Source organism: Xenopus laevis, chromosome 5S, assembly GCF_017654675.1.
Source record: "Xenopus laevis strain J_2021 chromosome 5S, Xenopus_laevis_v10.1, whole genome shotgun sequence".
Classification (NCBI taxonomy): Eukaryota; Metazoa; Chordata; class Amphibia; order Anura; family Pipidae; genus Xenopus; species Xenopus laevis.
Genome location: NC_054380.1, coordinates 27,115,900 through 27,132,583, shown reverse-complemented (window position 1 = coordinate 27,132,583; position 16,684 = coordinate 27,115,900). Strand labels below are relative to the sequence as shown.

At 39.3% G+C, this 16,684-nt stretch overlaps 1 protein-coding gene across 1 annotated transcript in view; it reads left to right on the top strand.

The window, feature by feature from the left end:
• The window catches only part of pak5.S (p21 (RAC1) activated kinase 5 S homeolog), a 52,214-nt gene extending 35,855 nt beyond the window's left edge, over nt 1-16,359 (top strand). The window contains exons 5-10 of the mRNA XM_018265092.2: nt 2,268-2,759; nt 4,273-4,406; nt 9,666-9,792; nt 10,806-10,931; nt 12,350-12,484; nt 13,732-16,359. Of these exons, the coding sequence (XP_018120581.1) occupies nt 2,268-2,759; nt 4,273-4,406; nt 9,666-9,792; nt 10,806-10,931; nt 12,350-12,484; nt 13,732-13,887 (1,170 nt within the window). The 3' untranslated portion in view covers nt 13,888-16,359. The remainder of the gene's footprint in view (nt 1-2,267; nt 2,760-4,272; nt 4,407-9,665; nt 9,793-10,805; nt 10,932-12,349; nt 12,485-13,731) is intronic.
• Nucleotides 16,360-16,684: the final 325 nt, after the last annotated feature.

Below are 16,684 nucleotides of genomic sequence, written 5' to 3'. Positions count from 1 at the left end.
ATGCTTGGGGGTAATGTACAGTGTTTACTCCCAGTCTAGTAACCCATAGCAACCATTCTGCATATCATTGCCTTCAAAATAAATATCTGATTGGGCGCTATGGACGACGAGAAACATTTTATTAGCCATTAAGACTACAAATTGCTACCAAAAAAGATCATTCATTGCAGTGCTTGCTTAATATCTGTGCAATTTTTTTATTAGTGTTTTCTTTTGCGAAGGAAAACTTGGGGTTGACCGAAATGGGTTCCAAAGCAGCCGCAAGTGACCAGTATGAAGCTGCAATTAGCCATTATGCTGTAATTAGAGGCAGATATCAACCACATAGTACTTCAGCATATATTTAATTCAATGGAAAAACATTTTCGATTTTAATGGACAATGTATTATAAGCAGATGAACTTTAGTATATAGATGCCTATGTATTGGGGCAGTGTAAAGACCTGTTATAAAGAGTGTCTCCAGCCTATGGGGTCTTTGCATTGCCCACATGCCCAGTATCAGTTAGGCACAGAGGGGACCCGGCTTTACATAACTATAAATGGTGCCTATACACATTCCTATGGATCCTGTAAAATCATACATGCCTGGGTATAAAAGGTACAAGTATAGGAGAAAAACATGGAGGCATTTAGCATGAAATAATGTGCCACGGGGCATCATTTATTCTCCTTATTCTTATAGAGGTTACTCATTAGATTCAGTGCTGTGTACACAATTATCCCCAGCTGAAACAAATGAGTTTTCAAGTGAGTGAAATCCTGTAATTGCCTGTGCAGGGATATTGTTTGCTGGGAGAATTAATTACACATGGGGGGGGTACTTTTTTACTGCACTTTGCTTTATCCTATTAGGGTTACCTGCCAGATGCTGTTAGCTGCCTGTCATACTCACAGGGTTCTATAGTAGTACAGGTATAGGATCCCTTATCCCGAAACCCGATATCCAGAAAGCTCCGAATTACGGAATGGCTGTCTCCCATAGACTCCATTTTATCCAAATAATCCAAATTTTTAAAAATTATTTCCTTTCTCTCTGTAATAATAAAACAGTAGCTTGTACTTGATCCCAACTAAGATATAATTAATCCTTATTGGAAGCAAAACCAGCCTATTGGGCTTATTTAATGTTTAAATGGATTTCTAGTAGACTTAAGGCATGAAGACCCAAATTATGGAAAGATCTGTTATCCTGAAAACCCCAGGTCCCGAGCATTCTGGATAACAGGTCTCATACCTGTATTATCATTATTATTAACACATATTTATAGAGCGCCAACATATTCCCCAGCTCTGTATTATAAATGGTCATATATATTGTACATACAGAATTACATACAAAGTAACCAATAACCAGCTGTTGTTAAAACTTGCAGCAACCTCTCAACAGCCAAAGGTGCTGGGAGTTGAAAGCCAGCTGACCAGGGGGCATTTTATGTTTTGCTTTGAGGAAAGGCAACCTACTAAGGCAAATAAAAAAAACCAATATAACTAAAACTAAGATAGATAAGCTATTTAGCAACATATGCCACATATTCAGCAGTCATTTTTGTCCCCTTTAAATCTATTGTGTAAGTGTTCTCCGAAACTAAAGGCGTTTTTCCAGTCCTACGCAGGGATGGGCGAATTTTTTCACCGCAGAAATGATGCCCATAGACTTTAATGGGCGTCGGCGACATTTCTCTGCCGGCGAATTTTTGGCAAAACAAAACGGGTCAAATTCGCCCATCCCTAGTCCTACAGTAATGAGTTGATCATAATTGGGTAACAAAGGAGCAGAATGAGTTGCCATGTTCATCAGTCTTCTCTCGGCGCTCCTGCCCAATCCAACTCCACCATCAATAGATGTAGAATAAAAATACTATAAGCACTTGCAGTGCAGTACAATGCTGGTGCTGGGTTTGTTACTTGAGTATCTGCCTCCTTGTCTCTTACTGTTGTTATCTTCCTCCCCACTGCATTCTGCCTCCCAAGGACTCTCATTCCTCTCCCTGGTGCAGCAGAGCCTGTAGTACTACATGAGTGAAATTCTACAGGGGGCATCATGGTGTCCCCTAGCTCCATAAGGAAAATTGATTTCATTCAGTTGTAGTGCTCTGCTGCTAGAGACTCATGTACCCACCCAACCAAAAAAAAAAAAATGTCCTCAGGTACAGGGGGTAAGATTCAGGAAGAGGAATGTAGAATACACAGAAGTTACTACTATTTGTTTTATGCTACAAAATTCCAAATACTATATTAAATTTACATTATTACATTTTCTCATAGGCAGATTACGATCGAGCACAGCCAGCCATGAGTCCTCTGCTGAGCGGATCTGACACCTACCCTCGAGGTCCTACAAAGCTACCTCAGTCTCAAAATAAATCCATGTACTCCTCAACTAATTATCAGTATCCATCAGCGTACCATAAGCCATCCCCATATCACCAACCCCCTCTTCACGGGAGCCCCCTTTTTATGTCTACAAGCTCTTACCCCAGTTCTCCAAGTACCACATCAAGTGTATATCCGCCCCCCAGCTGGGGATCATCTTCTGATCAGCAACCTTCTAGGGTGTCCCATGAACAGTTCCGGGCTGCTCTGCAACTTGTTGTCAGCCCTGGGGACCCCAGGGAGTATCTGGATGACTTCATTAAAATTGGAGAGGGCTCCACGGGAATAGTTTGCATTGCCATGGAAAAAAACACAGGAAAACAAGTAGCCGTGAAAAAAATGGATCTCCGGAAACAACAGAGAAGAGAACTTCTGTTTAATGAGGTAAGGTGAGAAGAAGTGAGCAACACAAAGCCTTCTTTTTCTTCCGCTTCTTCAATTCCTTCTTAAACTATAGCCCCTGTGCATTTCTTCTGTAGATTGCAGATTGACTTTTTTATTTAATTTAAATCTGCTGTGTTTCTGAGTGCAGGCGTGGGATCTATTATCTGGAAATCCTGGGACCAGAATTGGGTCTTTCCATAATTTTAATCATAATTTAGTTGTCTTAAAACATTATAAAAAAACTCAATTCAACTCAGTTTTGTCACTAATAGTGAGTTATGCAGCTTAATTATTATCAAGCACAAGGTAATGTTTTATTATTGCAGAGATTTCGCATACAAGTCATTAGGGTTGAGGAGACTTGTACAGATTTAAAGAAGCTGATCAGATAACCCTGCACTACACTGATGAGCCTCAAGAAAGGTGAAACCAGTCTGTAGTTGGGAATCTGATCAGCTATTATCCTGGCTTCTGCTTTAAAAACCCAGTGGGTGAGGCTTTAGCCTATGGGATAAACCCATGTAAATGGGATTTTCTTGGAGCTTGTTTGGAATTCATTCCCAGTATTATTGCAGAGAAAAAGGGAACAGTTGAAACAAAATGTTGCCTAAAATGGACTTTAGAGAATTGGATTTCCCATAAATTGAAGTTTCACACATAATAGATCCCAAACATGTAGAATGAAAAAGGCAAAGTAAGACACATAGGGACAAATTTACTAAGCGGCTTTGCAGGCAACACTTCGCCAGGCGAAAATTCAGTCAGACGACGCTAATTCACTAACATGCGACGTTGCGTCCAGGGCACTGAATGCTGGCGAAGTTGCGCTAGCGTTAATTCGGCAAGTAGAGCAAAGTTGCACCAGCCTTGGCTAATTTGCATACGGCAGGAAGTTAAAGTTGAATGGACCTATACGTTGCAGCAAATACATTACATTACACAAGCCCAGGGAAGCTTAATAAAATATAATAGAGTTGTTATATTGCCCTACACATGAGCCCAGTGTATAGTTTATGTGCTATATGTTAGGAAATACAGCGGGGAAGCCGGTTACCCCAAAAAAATGTTACGCTCTTTTGCATCCTATCACCCTGAAAAAGGAAAAGATGCCAGCGTTTTTTGGGACTTAGAAAAATGTTCAACTACATTTTGAAGAAGTCCTATCTACTCTATTACACTTTGCCTGGTCTGAGGTGGCGAAGGCAAGTCTGGCACAAGAGGTAACGTTCAGTAAAATCCACATCTTAGTGAATTTGCGTAGTTACATCCATTCGCCAGAGCGCAAATTCACATCGCGATTGAGTGCAAATGAGCGCCATCGTCAGTCTCTTTCACTAGCGAAGTTACGCCTGCACCCATTAGTAAATCGGCGAAGTACCGAAATGATGTCACGCTGGCGAATTTTCACCACCGTTAGCCCTTTAGTAAATTTGCTCCATAGCCTCTGTAACTGAGAATTTCTGCTTTAAAAACACTTTTTTTTTCTTTTCTTTTTTTTTGCTTCTGTGACCAGGTTGTGATTATGAGAGATTACCATCACGAAAATGTTGTCGATATGTACAACAGTTATCTCGTTGTGGATGAGCTGTGGGTTGTCATGGAGTTCCTTGAAGGAGGTGCTTTGACAGATATAGTTACTCACACCAGGTATGTGATAATAAGGGTATAAATGGGGGGTTTCATATCAGCACATGTAATGCTTATATGCAGCAGAATGTAGCCAATGGTATTATAACAGAGTCCTGTGTTCAACACAAATACTGATCCAGGAAGTTTGTTGTACCCATGGGCGTGCTTTGGCCATAGCCTTCCATCTCTTCCATAATTCAAAAGGTATAGTTATATACTGGTATGGGATCTGTTATCCAGAAAGCTCAGAATAAAGGAAAGGCTGTCTGGCATAGACTCCATTTTATCCAAATAATCAAAATTATTAAAAAATTATTTCCTTTTTCTGTGTAATAATAAAACAGTAGCTTGTACTTGATCCCAACTAAGATATAATTAATCCTTATTGGAAGCAAAAACCAGTCTGTTGGGTTTATATCATGTTTACATGATTTTCTAGTAGTCTTAGGGGCAGATTTTCCAAGGGTTCGAATTCAAAATTCAAAGTAAAAAAAAAAAATCGAATTTCGAGCTTTTTTTGTGTACTTCGACTAGGGACTAGTCCAAATTTGATTTGAATTTGAAAAAAATTAGAAAATTCTAAATTTATCATGTACTGTCTCTTTAAAACTTCGACTTCAACCATTCGCCATCTAAAATATGCCGAATAGCTGTTTTAGCCTATGGGGGACCTCCTAGAACCTATATGGAGTCAATTTTCAAAAATTTTGTTTTAAATACTTTGAATCGAATTTGATCTTACTTCAATTCGAAACGATACAGAAAAAAACTTGGTTTTTTTATAAATAAATTTCAGTTTCTTTTTTTATTTGAATTTCAAAGTTATGGGAGTTCAAAAAAATTCACATTACTTCCAAATTAGACCATTGATAAATCAACCCCTTAAGGTATGAAGATCCAAATTACAGAAAGATCCGTTATCCGGAAAACCCCAGGTCACCAGCAGGTCCATACCTGTATATCACTCTGTAGTTGTGTTGTGCATAATAAAGACAGTATTTACTTTTAAAATCAAAAATTTAAAAATTCTAAGTAATTTTTTGGATACTTCGACCACCGAATAAGATACTACGACTTCGACTTCGAATTCGATTCGAAGTAAAATAGTTTGAATATTCGACCATTCGATAATCAAAGTACAGTCTCTTTAAAAAAAACGTTGAAATCAATACTTCACCAAATTAAACCTGCCAAAGTGCTACGTTAGCCTATGGGGACCTTCTAGAGCATATTTCTAAGTTTTTGGAAGTCGAAGTAAAATCGTTCGATCGATCGCTGAAATCCTTCGAATCATTTGATTTTACTCCGACCGCAGTATACCCAAATTCAATGGGAAAAACTTCTACTTCGATATTCGAAGTCGAAGTATTTCAATTCGATGGTCGAATTTCGAATTATTTTTAACTTTGAAATTCGACCCTAGATAAATCTGCCGATAAGTGTTACATTTCCATTAGTAGCCCATGGCTTCTCTAAACATATGATAGAGGTACATAAAGGAGACCTCTGTTGTTTAAGTGTAATGGGTATTGAGCTAATTACTAGTTGGTCCAAATTACTATTTGGTCCAAATTCATTGGACCAATTGGCAAATGCGGGGGCCAATTTTTTTTTTGACGTATTGCATTTTTCGCTGGCAAAATGCAGAAATTCGCCGCAAATTAGCGTCCTTGGCTTTTTACCTTAGCAAGAACCATTTGTGCTTTTTATATTTTTGTGTGCACTGTTTGTGACATTATGTGCGTGCAAAAATGTAGCGTATGATGTCACGTGCACACACGAGCATGACGTCCGATACTCTGCACATGCACAAATTTTAACGCCAATGAGACTCTTTACCAAGCTATTTCAATGAATTTCAGAATGTGAATATTTATTCCCCGGGTGAAGTCTAAATCAAAACAAAAAGTGTGAAAGGGGCTACTGATCTGGACTATTTCACTTAGGGGCAGATTTATCAAAGGTCGAAATGAAAATTGAAATTAAAAAAATTGTAACTTCGAGCTAATTTTTGTGTACTTTAATCTAGGGAATAGTCCAAATATGATTTGAATTTGAAAAAAAAATTGAATATCGAAATGTACTGTCTCTTTAAAAATTCGACTTTGACCATTTGCCATCTAAAACCTGCCAATGGCTGTTTTAGCCTATGGGGGACCTTCTAGAACCTATTTGGAGTCAATTGGTGGAAAAATGTAAGTTTTTTTTTTTTTTTGGAAAAACGTCAAATTGAATTCGATCAAATGCGATTTTACTTCTATTTGAATTCATTCGAAAACGGACCTATTCTGGCCAAAAAAAAAAATTGTATTTTTGTATGAATTTCAGTAGGTCTTTTTAAATTTGAATTTCAAAGTTTTTCGAATTCGAAATTTGACCCCTTAGAGGCACATTTATAAAATTCTGAATTCATGTGAGTTCTTAAAAACTCCCCTAAACTCCTATTAATTTTAAATTCGACCAATCAAAATTTTTAAAACTCAGATGAATTAAATCGACCTGAAAACTCGAATGGAATTCAATTTGAGTTTTTTCTCTGAACATGTCAGGAAGGCTGCAAACAACTCCAAATTGATCCCTGGGCCTCTCCCATTAACTCAAACAGCAATTCAGTGGGTTTTAGGCAGCGAATAGTCAAATTTGAATTCTTAATGGGCCAGAGTATGATAAATCTCGAAAATCAAATTTGAATTTTTTTAAAAACTCCCTTGTCAAATTTGAGACTTTTAACCATACAAATATCTGAATTTCGAATTCAAATTTTCAATACGACCCTTGATAAATCTGCCCCTTAAAGGAACCGTTCAGGGCACCGAAAGATGGCGAAGTTTCGCTAACGTTAATTCAGCAAACAAAGCGAAGTTGCGCTAGTGTTGAATGGACGTATATGTTGCAGCAAATACATAACACCTGCTCAGTTCTCACAGGAACTAAAGGGGTTGTAAATCCCCCTCAGCAACGGTGTAGTTTAAACTGTGCAACTGTATCTTTACATTGGTATTAGGTGATACCATCAGCTGTGGGTCAGAATGAAGGAGCTGTAGTATAACAGGGGGTGATGGGCTGTCGGTTAGCCAACCTTGCCAGTATTCCCAGGCAGTAATTCATCTCTATATATAATAAATAAATAATAAATCTGTAATTGAATCTGTGCTTTACCCCACCACCCCGTATGACCTTCAATTTACGAGTCCAGGGTGCAATTGCTCTGCCTGTTGGGAAACCACAAGTTCGGTCAGGATAAAAACCATCCGACTACATTAATATCATGCCCTTGTTCTTCCCTCTGTAAATATTTCCATGGATCACGTCTTCATCTGTGTTTTTTCCTGTAGTTGACATTTTTCCTCAATGTGCTCAGTTTGGTCTAATCTCACAGTTCAAGAATCACTGTAGCGTGCAATAAAATGCAAAGAACAAACCGCAACGATTGGATTCTGCCTGTGGAGCAATAAATATGATCCAGCACACCCGCTGGCCTGAGCAGGAGCCTGAGCAGGAGCCTGTCAGCAGATCATTCCCCTTTTATAACGATATCATTCTGTCACAGGGTTTTACATTGTGCCTTGTAGTTTTCTATAACGTAAAAGATTCAGGGTCTGGTTTACTAACAGTAAGAAATGCAACAGATAACACTACCCACAGTGTGGCACCATAAGGTGCAAGCCATGCAGTTATATAAAGGAAATCTAAAGCCTTGAAGTAAATTAATGTAAATGTGTTCAGAGTTTTCATCTGAATTCTGTGTCTTTTCTCTGCTCACTAACTTCATTTTCTGAACAGAAGCTAAAAATCACAAGACTTTCATTTTCCTACTAAATTAATTTTCTGCCAAATGCTGCAATATTGGCAGTAATGCTACAGTGCCATGGAGCAACCCAGTTATGTATAACATTTTAAGGACACAGTTGTGCAGTTCAATGAGGCCCTCAGTTCTCTGGTATCGGAAGGGCTCAGTCACAAAGCACAGCTGCAATGTCCTGCATTTTGCAGCATCAGACACAATTGAGCGAAGGGCAACTAACATGGTGGATGCAATGTGCTGGGATAATGGGATAAACACTGCAGTGTGGGTAAAAATAAATTGCAAATTGTGTCTCAAATGATATCAGGTAAGCAATTATTATAATTATAAGATTTTGGCATCTTTCAGTGATTATACTTTTCCTTCTCCTTTAAAAAGAAAATGGATACAGTCACAAGACTATGACTAAATGGACTTCTGACTGTATGAAACACAGGGGCAGATTTACTAAAGTGGCTAACGTTAGCGACTTTTCGCCAGAAATCACATCCGCAGGGACATGGCCAATTCACTAACAGGTGCAGACGACAATTCGCTAGCGAAAGAGACCGTCGATTCACAGTTTTTTGCCAGGTGTCGCTCTGGCGAATGGGTATTGCTTCGCAAATTCACTAAATTGCAAATTTTACTGAACGTTGCCTCTTTCGCCAGAGTTTCCTTTGCCAGAGTATCGCTAGCGAAAAGTCACCAGCGTTCGGTGCCCAGGACACAACCTAGCATTTTTGTGAATTAGTGTAGTGGTAACGAATTTGCGCCTGGCGAAGTCGTACGGTCCATATACTGCAATATGTTGCCATTTGTCACGTCCATCATTGTGCAGGTGCAGTTGTACAGAAAGAAAGAATAATTCAGGCTACAATGGATGTTGTTATGCCGAGATAACCCCTGTGTCAAATGGTGGGGAATTGATTTACTACATGATGTCAGAAACAGCTTTGGCTCATTACGTCTCATTTTGTTTCCTTTTTATTTAACTCTGCTGCAATATTAAAAACTGGAGCTGCAAGACACTGTATTTATAATAAATCCATGCACTGTCTCTGTGGAAGAGTTTCTCATTTGATAGTGTAAGCAACTGGAATGGGCCAGAATAACTGCACTCACACTCTGTTGGCTCTCACTTTGTTAGTCCATTCAATTCAGTACCTGAGATTGTTGCAGCCAACCATGCTCAGCAAACGGGGCAGCCTATAACCCACCGTAGGTCAAGCAGTGCTCCATGGAATTTCTCAACAAAATCCAATGGGAAGTATTTTGTAAGGTTCATCAAAAAGGAATCTTGGATGTCCAGTATCGCTACCCTCCAACTATTGTGGGGCCTTTGGCTGTCCATGAGATGATGGGATTTGCAGTGTGATTAAAATATTAGTTGAATACGAGTAATTCTCATGATTATTTGAGTAGCTTCTTAGGAACTGTCATCATTCGCCCTTGTTTTCCTGTTGACATCCCTGCACTTTCCCTTTCTGCAGAATGAATGAGGAGCAGATAGCGACGGTGTGTTTGTCTGTGCTCAAAGCCTTGTCCTACCTGCACAATCAGGGCGTCATTCACAGGGATATCAAAAGTGACTCCATACTGCTCACCAGTGATGGCAGGGTAAGTACAGTATATACACTGGGTATGGCCCTGTTGCTGTCTGGATATAGGAAGTAGGGGGTTTATCCAATTTTTGTTTAGGAACGGAACCAATTCTGCACAAATAATAGTAAAATCCAGAATTATTGATGATATGGCACTAGATTTGCTGTTTCTAGTCCTGGTCTTTAGTGGCAGAACTTTCCAGTATTGGTCATTGCTTATTTTTATTTACCCTAGAAATTCACATTTTGTGTGTTGTTAATTCTGGTGGGTTAATGGGTCACCATGCTGTTTAGAGAAGGTCTTCCTTATCCCCTTTAAAACAGTCAGATTTAATACTGCAGCACACAATGATAATTAAAGGACAACGAAAAGCCTAACTACAGAAGTAGTTGCCCAAGACAATCACAAGTCCAAATACGATGAAGGGGTTTTCCCCCGAAAGCTTGTGTGTGAATTCCGCTAAATAAAATGTTTTAAAGGCAAAGCCTGAGGATGGTGTGCTTCTTATCCTGTTATTCAAGACAAGGCAACCACAGCCCTTTAGCAGTAAAGATCTGTATTTCCAAAGATGCCCCAGTAGCTCTCCATCTTCTTTTCTGCTGATTCACTGCATATGCTCTGTGCTGCTGTCACTTACTGAGCTTAGGGACCCACTCACAATATACAGTACACATAGAATAGAAATGTCACAATATAAGGCTGATTAGTAATTAATACATATAATTACTACATGACAATACTACTTGCAATCAGTGGCGGAACTACCGGGGGAACAGGGGGTGCGAGCAGGCCAGGGCCCGCACCCCCTCAGGGCCCCCCGGCAGTCCGCGCGCAGATGTGCGGCGCTTATTCCCGGCCAGTTCTGGGTGTACGGAAAGGGGCGGGGGCCCGGCTGCGCGTCCTGCGCCAGGGCCCGCCCCCCTCTAGTTACGCTTCTGCTTGCAATTTTTTAATTTGTTTGTTACATTGAGCAGATATCTGCAATACATACTGTATATATCAGATGTTGCACTGTTGATCTTCCCTAGATAAAACTGTCTGATTTTGGATTCTGTGCGCAAGTCTCCAAGGAGGTCCCCAAAAGAAAGTCCTTGGTTGGAACCCCTTATTGGATGGCACCAGAGGTTATATCAAGACTTCCCTATGGAACAGAGGTTAGAAATGGAAAAACAGTATGTGAGTTCTGTTGATGCTTGTGTGCATGAAATGGATCCATCATCTGGAAACCCACTATCCAGAATGCTCGGAATTTCATGAAGGATGTCTCCCATAGACTAAATTTTAATAAAATAGTGCATATTTTTCAAAATGATTTCATTTTTCTGTGTAATAATTAAACAGAAACTTGTACCTATAGAAATAAGTCATCCCCACCTTGTGAATTATCGTTTCCTAGTGAATTAAATTGTGAAGTTTCCGCAAACGGGGGATTCAGCACAAAACCAGCAGTTAGAAATTTAGTTAAATTTTGATGACCTCACAAATAGCAATCCTTATACAGGTATGGTACCTATTATCCAGAATGCTCTGGACCTGGGGTTTCCAGATAAAGGATGTGTTTGTGAAAGTTCTCATTCATCCAGGTCATGGTATAGCTAAATGAATAAGTCAAATCAACTGGACTTGCTGTGTTTTTCTTGAAGACGTTTCACCAGTCATCCAACTGGCTTTCTCAATTCAGAATAACTTGTACATAGGATCTTGCTTCATTATATATCCTCTGGAATGTTGCTCCAATCAGCATAATCTGTTTATCATAATCCACAATGATGTCATTAAGTTAGGTCCAGAGCATTCTGGATAATAGATACCATACCTGTATAAGGATTGCTATTTGTGAGGTCATCAATATTTAACTAAATTTCTAACTGCTGGAGAACTAATCTCTGTCTTTGTGCTGAAGCCCCCGTTAGCGGAAACGTAACAATTGAATTCACTAGGAAAAAATAATTCACAAGGTGGGGATGCCAAAATGATGGGCTCTGAATTATCCCTTCCTTGTCCTTTAAGACAACAGGTACATGACTGCTGGAATCTTAGTATGGAGCACAATGCTACTAAAAGGCTACTAAGCCAGCAAGGAACGAGACAAGACTTTTCACATGTGCTTCCTTGGATATATTATTATGTTATTAAATAGTTTTCATAATGTTACATGTTGGTCAAAACTCTCAAATTCGAATTGTAAATCATCCAAACTTGATTTGAGTTTAATTCAAATTTGAATTGCGGGATTTATCATACTCTGGACCTTTAAGAACTCAAATTCAACTATTCGCCACCTAAAACCTGCCGCATTACTGTATAAGTCAATGAGAGTGGTCCAGTGATCAATTTGGGGATGTCTGCAGCCTTCCTGACATTTGAATCTAGTTTTTTTTAAATTCAAATCGAGTTTTTCTAATTCAAATCAGATTTGATTAAAGTTTTCGTGTTGTTTCAATTCGTCCAAATTGAAAAATTTTGATTTTTAAAATAAATTTCGATTGGTCACATGAATTCGAAATTCGACTCGTGATAAATGTGCCTCCATTTGCTGACAATTGACATTGGATATTTTTTTTTTCTGCAGGTAGACATATGGTCCCTTGGTATAATGGTGATAGAAATGATTGATGGGGAGCCTCCGTATTTCAATGAGCCGCCATTGCAGGCAATGCGCCGGATAAGAGATAACTTACCACCCAGAGTAAAAGAAGTGCACCAGGTGAGAAGACATCGGTATCAGTAGTAGCATTGTCTATAGTTACCTCCAAAACCTACTTTGTATTTACATTAGAGGGAGCTGTAATGAATAATATTGTAATAATTACACCGCACACCCGGAATTTTACTCACTTTCGCTGCTATAGTGGTGCTGGTTATCCGTTGACCCGATAAGGCCCCTCAGCAACAGCAATTCCACAATCATGGATCCGCACACACTAGTTTTTCTGCAGTGGGGAAACCCCTTTCTTTTTATTTATATTTACCACCAATATCAACGTTTCGGGGGCTACAACCTCCCTTCGTCAGGATATATATATATAAATAAAAAGAAAGGGGTTTCCCCACTGCAGAAAAACTAGTGTGTGCGGATCCATGATTGTGGAATTGCTGGAGCTGTAATGAAGCCACTGATCTGTGTGCTATATAGTTCTGCTGGGTATACAAGATAAAAGCAGTAGAGCAAGTGGCTTATTACCCCATGAATGGTGCATCAATGTTGTCCTCTCCCTACAGGTCTCCTTAGACTCCAGGGCTGGATCTAGGGGGAAGGCAGAAGAGGCACCTGCTAAGGGTGCAATGATAGGGCACTGAGCAGGTACCTTTTGAAGGGTCTTCTGCCTTCCCCTAGACCGGAGTCTCTTGCTCCTCCCGCTTGCCATTGTGCACAATGTCACTGCGCACTGTTTATGCATGTCCACATGAAAATGGTAGCCGTCCAGGTTGCCTAGGGCACTCATTCATCTTGGCCCACCTTTATTAGGCTCCCATCCATTGCTTTAGTTTAGGAACTTGAGGAGGCTCATTACTGCTTGGTTGTTCTGGGGCAATGCAATGGTGTTACATGGCACATTTGTTAGTAAATTAACCTTTTTATACAGATTGATTGTGAAGATTACAATTCGTCCAGGTCATGGTATATCTGTAGAAATAAGTCAAATCAACTGGACTTGCTGTGCTTTTTTTTGTCCTTGAAGACGTTTCGCCAGTCATCCAACTTCTTCTCAATTCAGAATAACTTGTAAATAGGATCTTTATTCAAGAATATATCCACTGGTTATTTTGAATTGAGAAAGCCAGTTGGATGACTGGTGAAAAGTCTTCAAGGAAAAAAAAACACAGCAAGTCCAATTGATTTGACTTATTTCTACAGATATATAATTATTCTTTGTTGCATTTGTACTTCTGTATTTCCATGTGATGACTATAAATACACTGAATTCTTTCTCTGTACATTTGTGGTTGTAGGTGTCCTCTGTGCTTCGTGGATTCTTAGACTTGATGCTGGTCAGGGAGCCGTCCCAGAGAGCCACGGCACAGGAACTATTAAGGCATCCATTCTTGAAACTCTCAGGGCCGCCGTCATGTATCATCCCGCTAATGAGGCAATACAGACACCACTGAGATTCCATTTCTCACACCAATTTCTTCAAGGAATTTGGGACAAATAGAAGATAATGGGTGGGAAAAAAAACATGACGCCAATCAGACGTAGCTTCTTATTCTCAAACTGCCTATTAGTCTGTCCAATAAGACTACAGCCTGCGGTTTCATGTATTAACCACCTCACTTTCACACCACTTTTCTTTCACTGAAAATGCAGACTTTTTCCTAGGGTTCCTTTTAAGTAAGTCTAAATAATAGGCCAGAACAAAAGGGATTAAGTGGCATTTCTTTAAACTCTTTAAATCCTTCTTTGGGGGTCAAAATGCACTTTTTTTCAGAAGTAGGAGTGTAACGTATTTTAAAACGACTTTGTAATTTTCTGTATAATACTTTTGATAATTTGCAGTTTTTTGATGTTATGTAAAACATTGTGCCAGTTCCAAGCCAGGTGTGATTTACCAAACTGTTTAAACCCCATAGAAATGATTAATACTTTTATATCCCTTTGGGACGCGCCCATGCCTGTGATCCACCATCTCTTTTGCTTGTACCTTTAAGAAAAAGAGAGAGTGGTTTGCCGTCTTTTTCTATTCTTTATAGCACCCATTCACTTCTTGACTTTCCGTTCATTTTCTTGAATATATTGATATCTGGAAATGTTTTTATTGGTTTTATTGCTTTGCCGATCAGTATTGGTGCCGTTGGATTATCCAATGAAGCTGCTAAAAATAACAGTGTTACTTTATAATTGAATATGTTTAAAGTTTACAACATTAATGATCTCGTATGGGTAAATACATGATCTTTTTTGGCTTTTATTTTTCTGCAGATGAAATTGGTCCAGATTGTTTTGCATTTGACTTATTTATTTGTTTGTTTGTTTGTTTATTTATTTATTTATTAGCCTGTGCTGCCTTTGGTTCAATTGGTCTCATTTATTAAAGGCTATTTATTCATGACATCTGCAAAGTTAATAGACTTTTCAGTCGTTTACTGCAATACAAAAAATGTTGTGTGGGCACAAAGTGGGGTGAGTTCTTGTGTTCATATAAAGGAACATATAGAATGTATACCTTAGTGTAAAAGACTTAGTACTTACAGGAGAAGGAAAGATATAATCTCCAGTGACTACAATGACTTACCTGTGCTTAACTTGCCAATGCTCCTTTCTGCTTAAAACTGCACCGGCCTGGGGTATTTCTGTAGGAGTCCATTTACTTCTTCCTTTCATCTGACCCAGGCTTTTCACTTTACTGCACCTGCCTGGACAGGAATGGAGAGAACATGGACGAAGTTGGTGAAGATGAGCTTCTACCAAAATACCCCAGGTCAGTGCAGTTTTAATGAACAGGACATTGGCCAAGGGTATCAAGTAAGTGATTATATTCACTAATCCTAATATTTTGGTGCCCACCCTCTGGGATTTTTCCTTTATTTTTCTTTTGAAGCTCACCAATAGAAATGTGGGGTCCAGGTGCACAAGCCCTAGACCTACAATTTGAACCCTACTCCGGGTATATAAGAGGCACTCACAGATCCGGCAGACAGGCATTAATGAAAGAAAAAAGGGTCAGTTTACTGAGCGCTAGTGCCATGTTTTTTACCCACAATGCAGCATTATTCCCTACGATTCCAGCATAATCATGGGGAATAACTGGTGCAGGACCTCAGAATTGATTCAGTTGGACACAGTTTTCCTGATATTTGGTCTTATTTGTGGTGTGAAAATAACAGATGCACCCTATTGCTTATGTGCCACTGCGCTTTGAGCTGGAATAGTCGCAGGAGGAAGACAAAGACGTCAAGTGCAGCTATACGGACATGCAAGGAGCACAGGTTATGCTTATCCGCCCCCAGCAAAACTTGTGGTTGTAAAGGAACCCTGAGATGATGTATTACAGAGGCATATGAGCTACAGAAAGCCTTATGAGGTCCTGTATTACTAAATCACATGAGGTATTGGTGCTATGCATGAAACGCATAAGGCTTTTTCTGTACTTAATGCTACTGGATCTTTGAATTCACCAATGCCTGTCCTTGAATGTAAGTGCTTGCCATATACCCTGAGTGTAAAGCACCCACTCACCTTCCCACTATTTATTCACCATGGATTACATTTGTATTTTTTCGTTTTATTTATTTTGTATTGATTGGTTTGTACAACCCTATGGTATTTATTTTCATGTTTTGTCCTTTGAGACTATAAATGTTTTTTATGATCCCAGTTGACTACATCAGTCAATTTATTAAGCGGGTATTTAGACACAAATCCATCATTGTTTCATTGTGCTGATGTTGTAGGAAGTGGTTGATTTGTGCTGCCGTCTCGATCCCTTTTATTTTCCTTTATGTCAAAAAAATGGATGACTAGGGATTTGAGTTGCCTGTTGAATGAACTTGCATGTCAACACTAGGCCTAAACAGTTTTGTGTTCCTCAACCACTTCATTCATGATGATTTCAATGCAAAATAAACTCTATTTATTAATGACTATGTTTGTAGTTGTTTTTCTGACTCAAGAGACTGTTTCCCTACTCCACCCCTTAGCCTCTACACTTACCCCCCCCCCACCTTCTTTCACACTGAAGTGATGCATTCTGGGACTTGAAGTCCCTCTGACCTTCACACAATCTGTGTCCCACCAACCTTACAAATCAGAGAGAGGCCAAGGCTCGGTAAAAGGTTCAAACATAAGAATATTTATACATGCTAATATTAGCTTGATATGGGGGGGGACAAACAAGTCATTGTCAGATTTGGCCACCCATGTGCTATGACAAGTACTGTAGAACCTCACTTCTTCCAGGGACTAAAA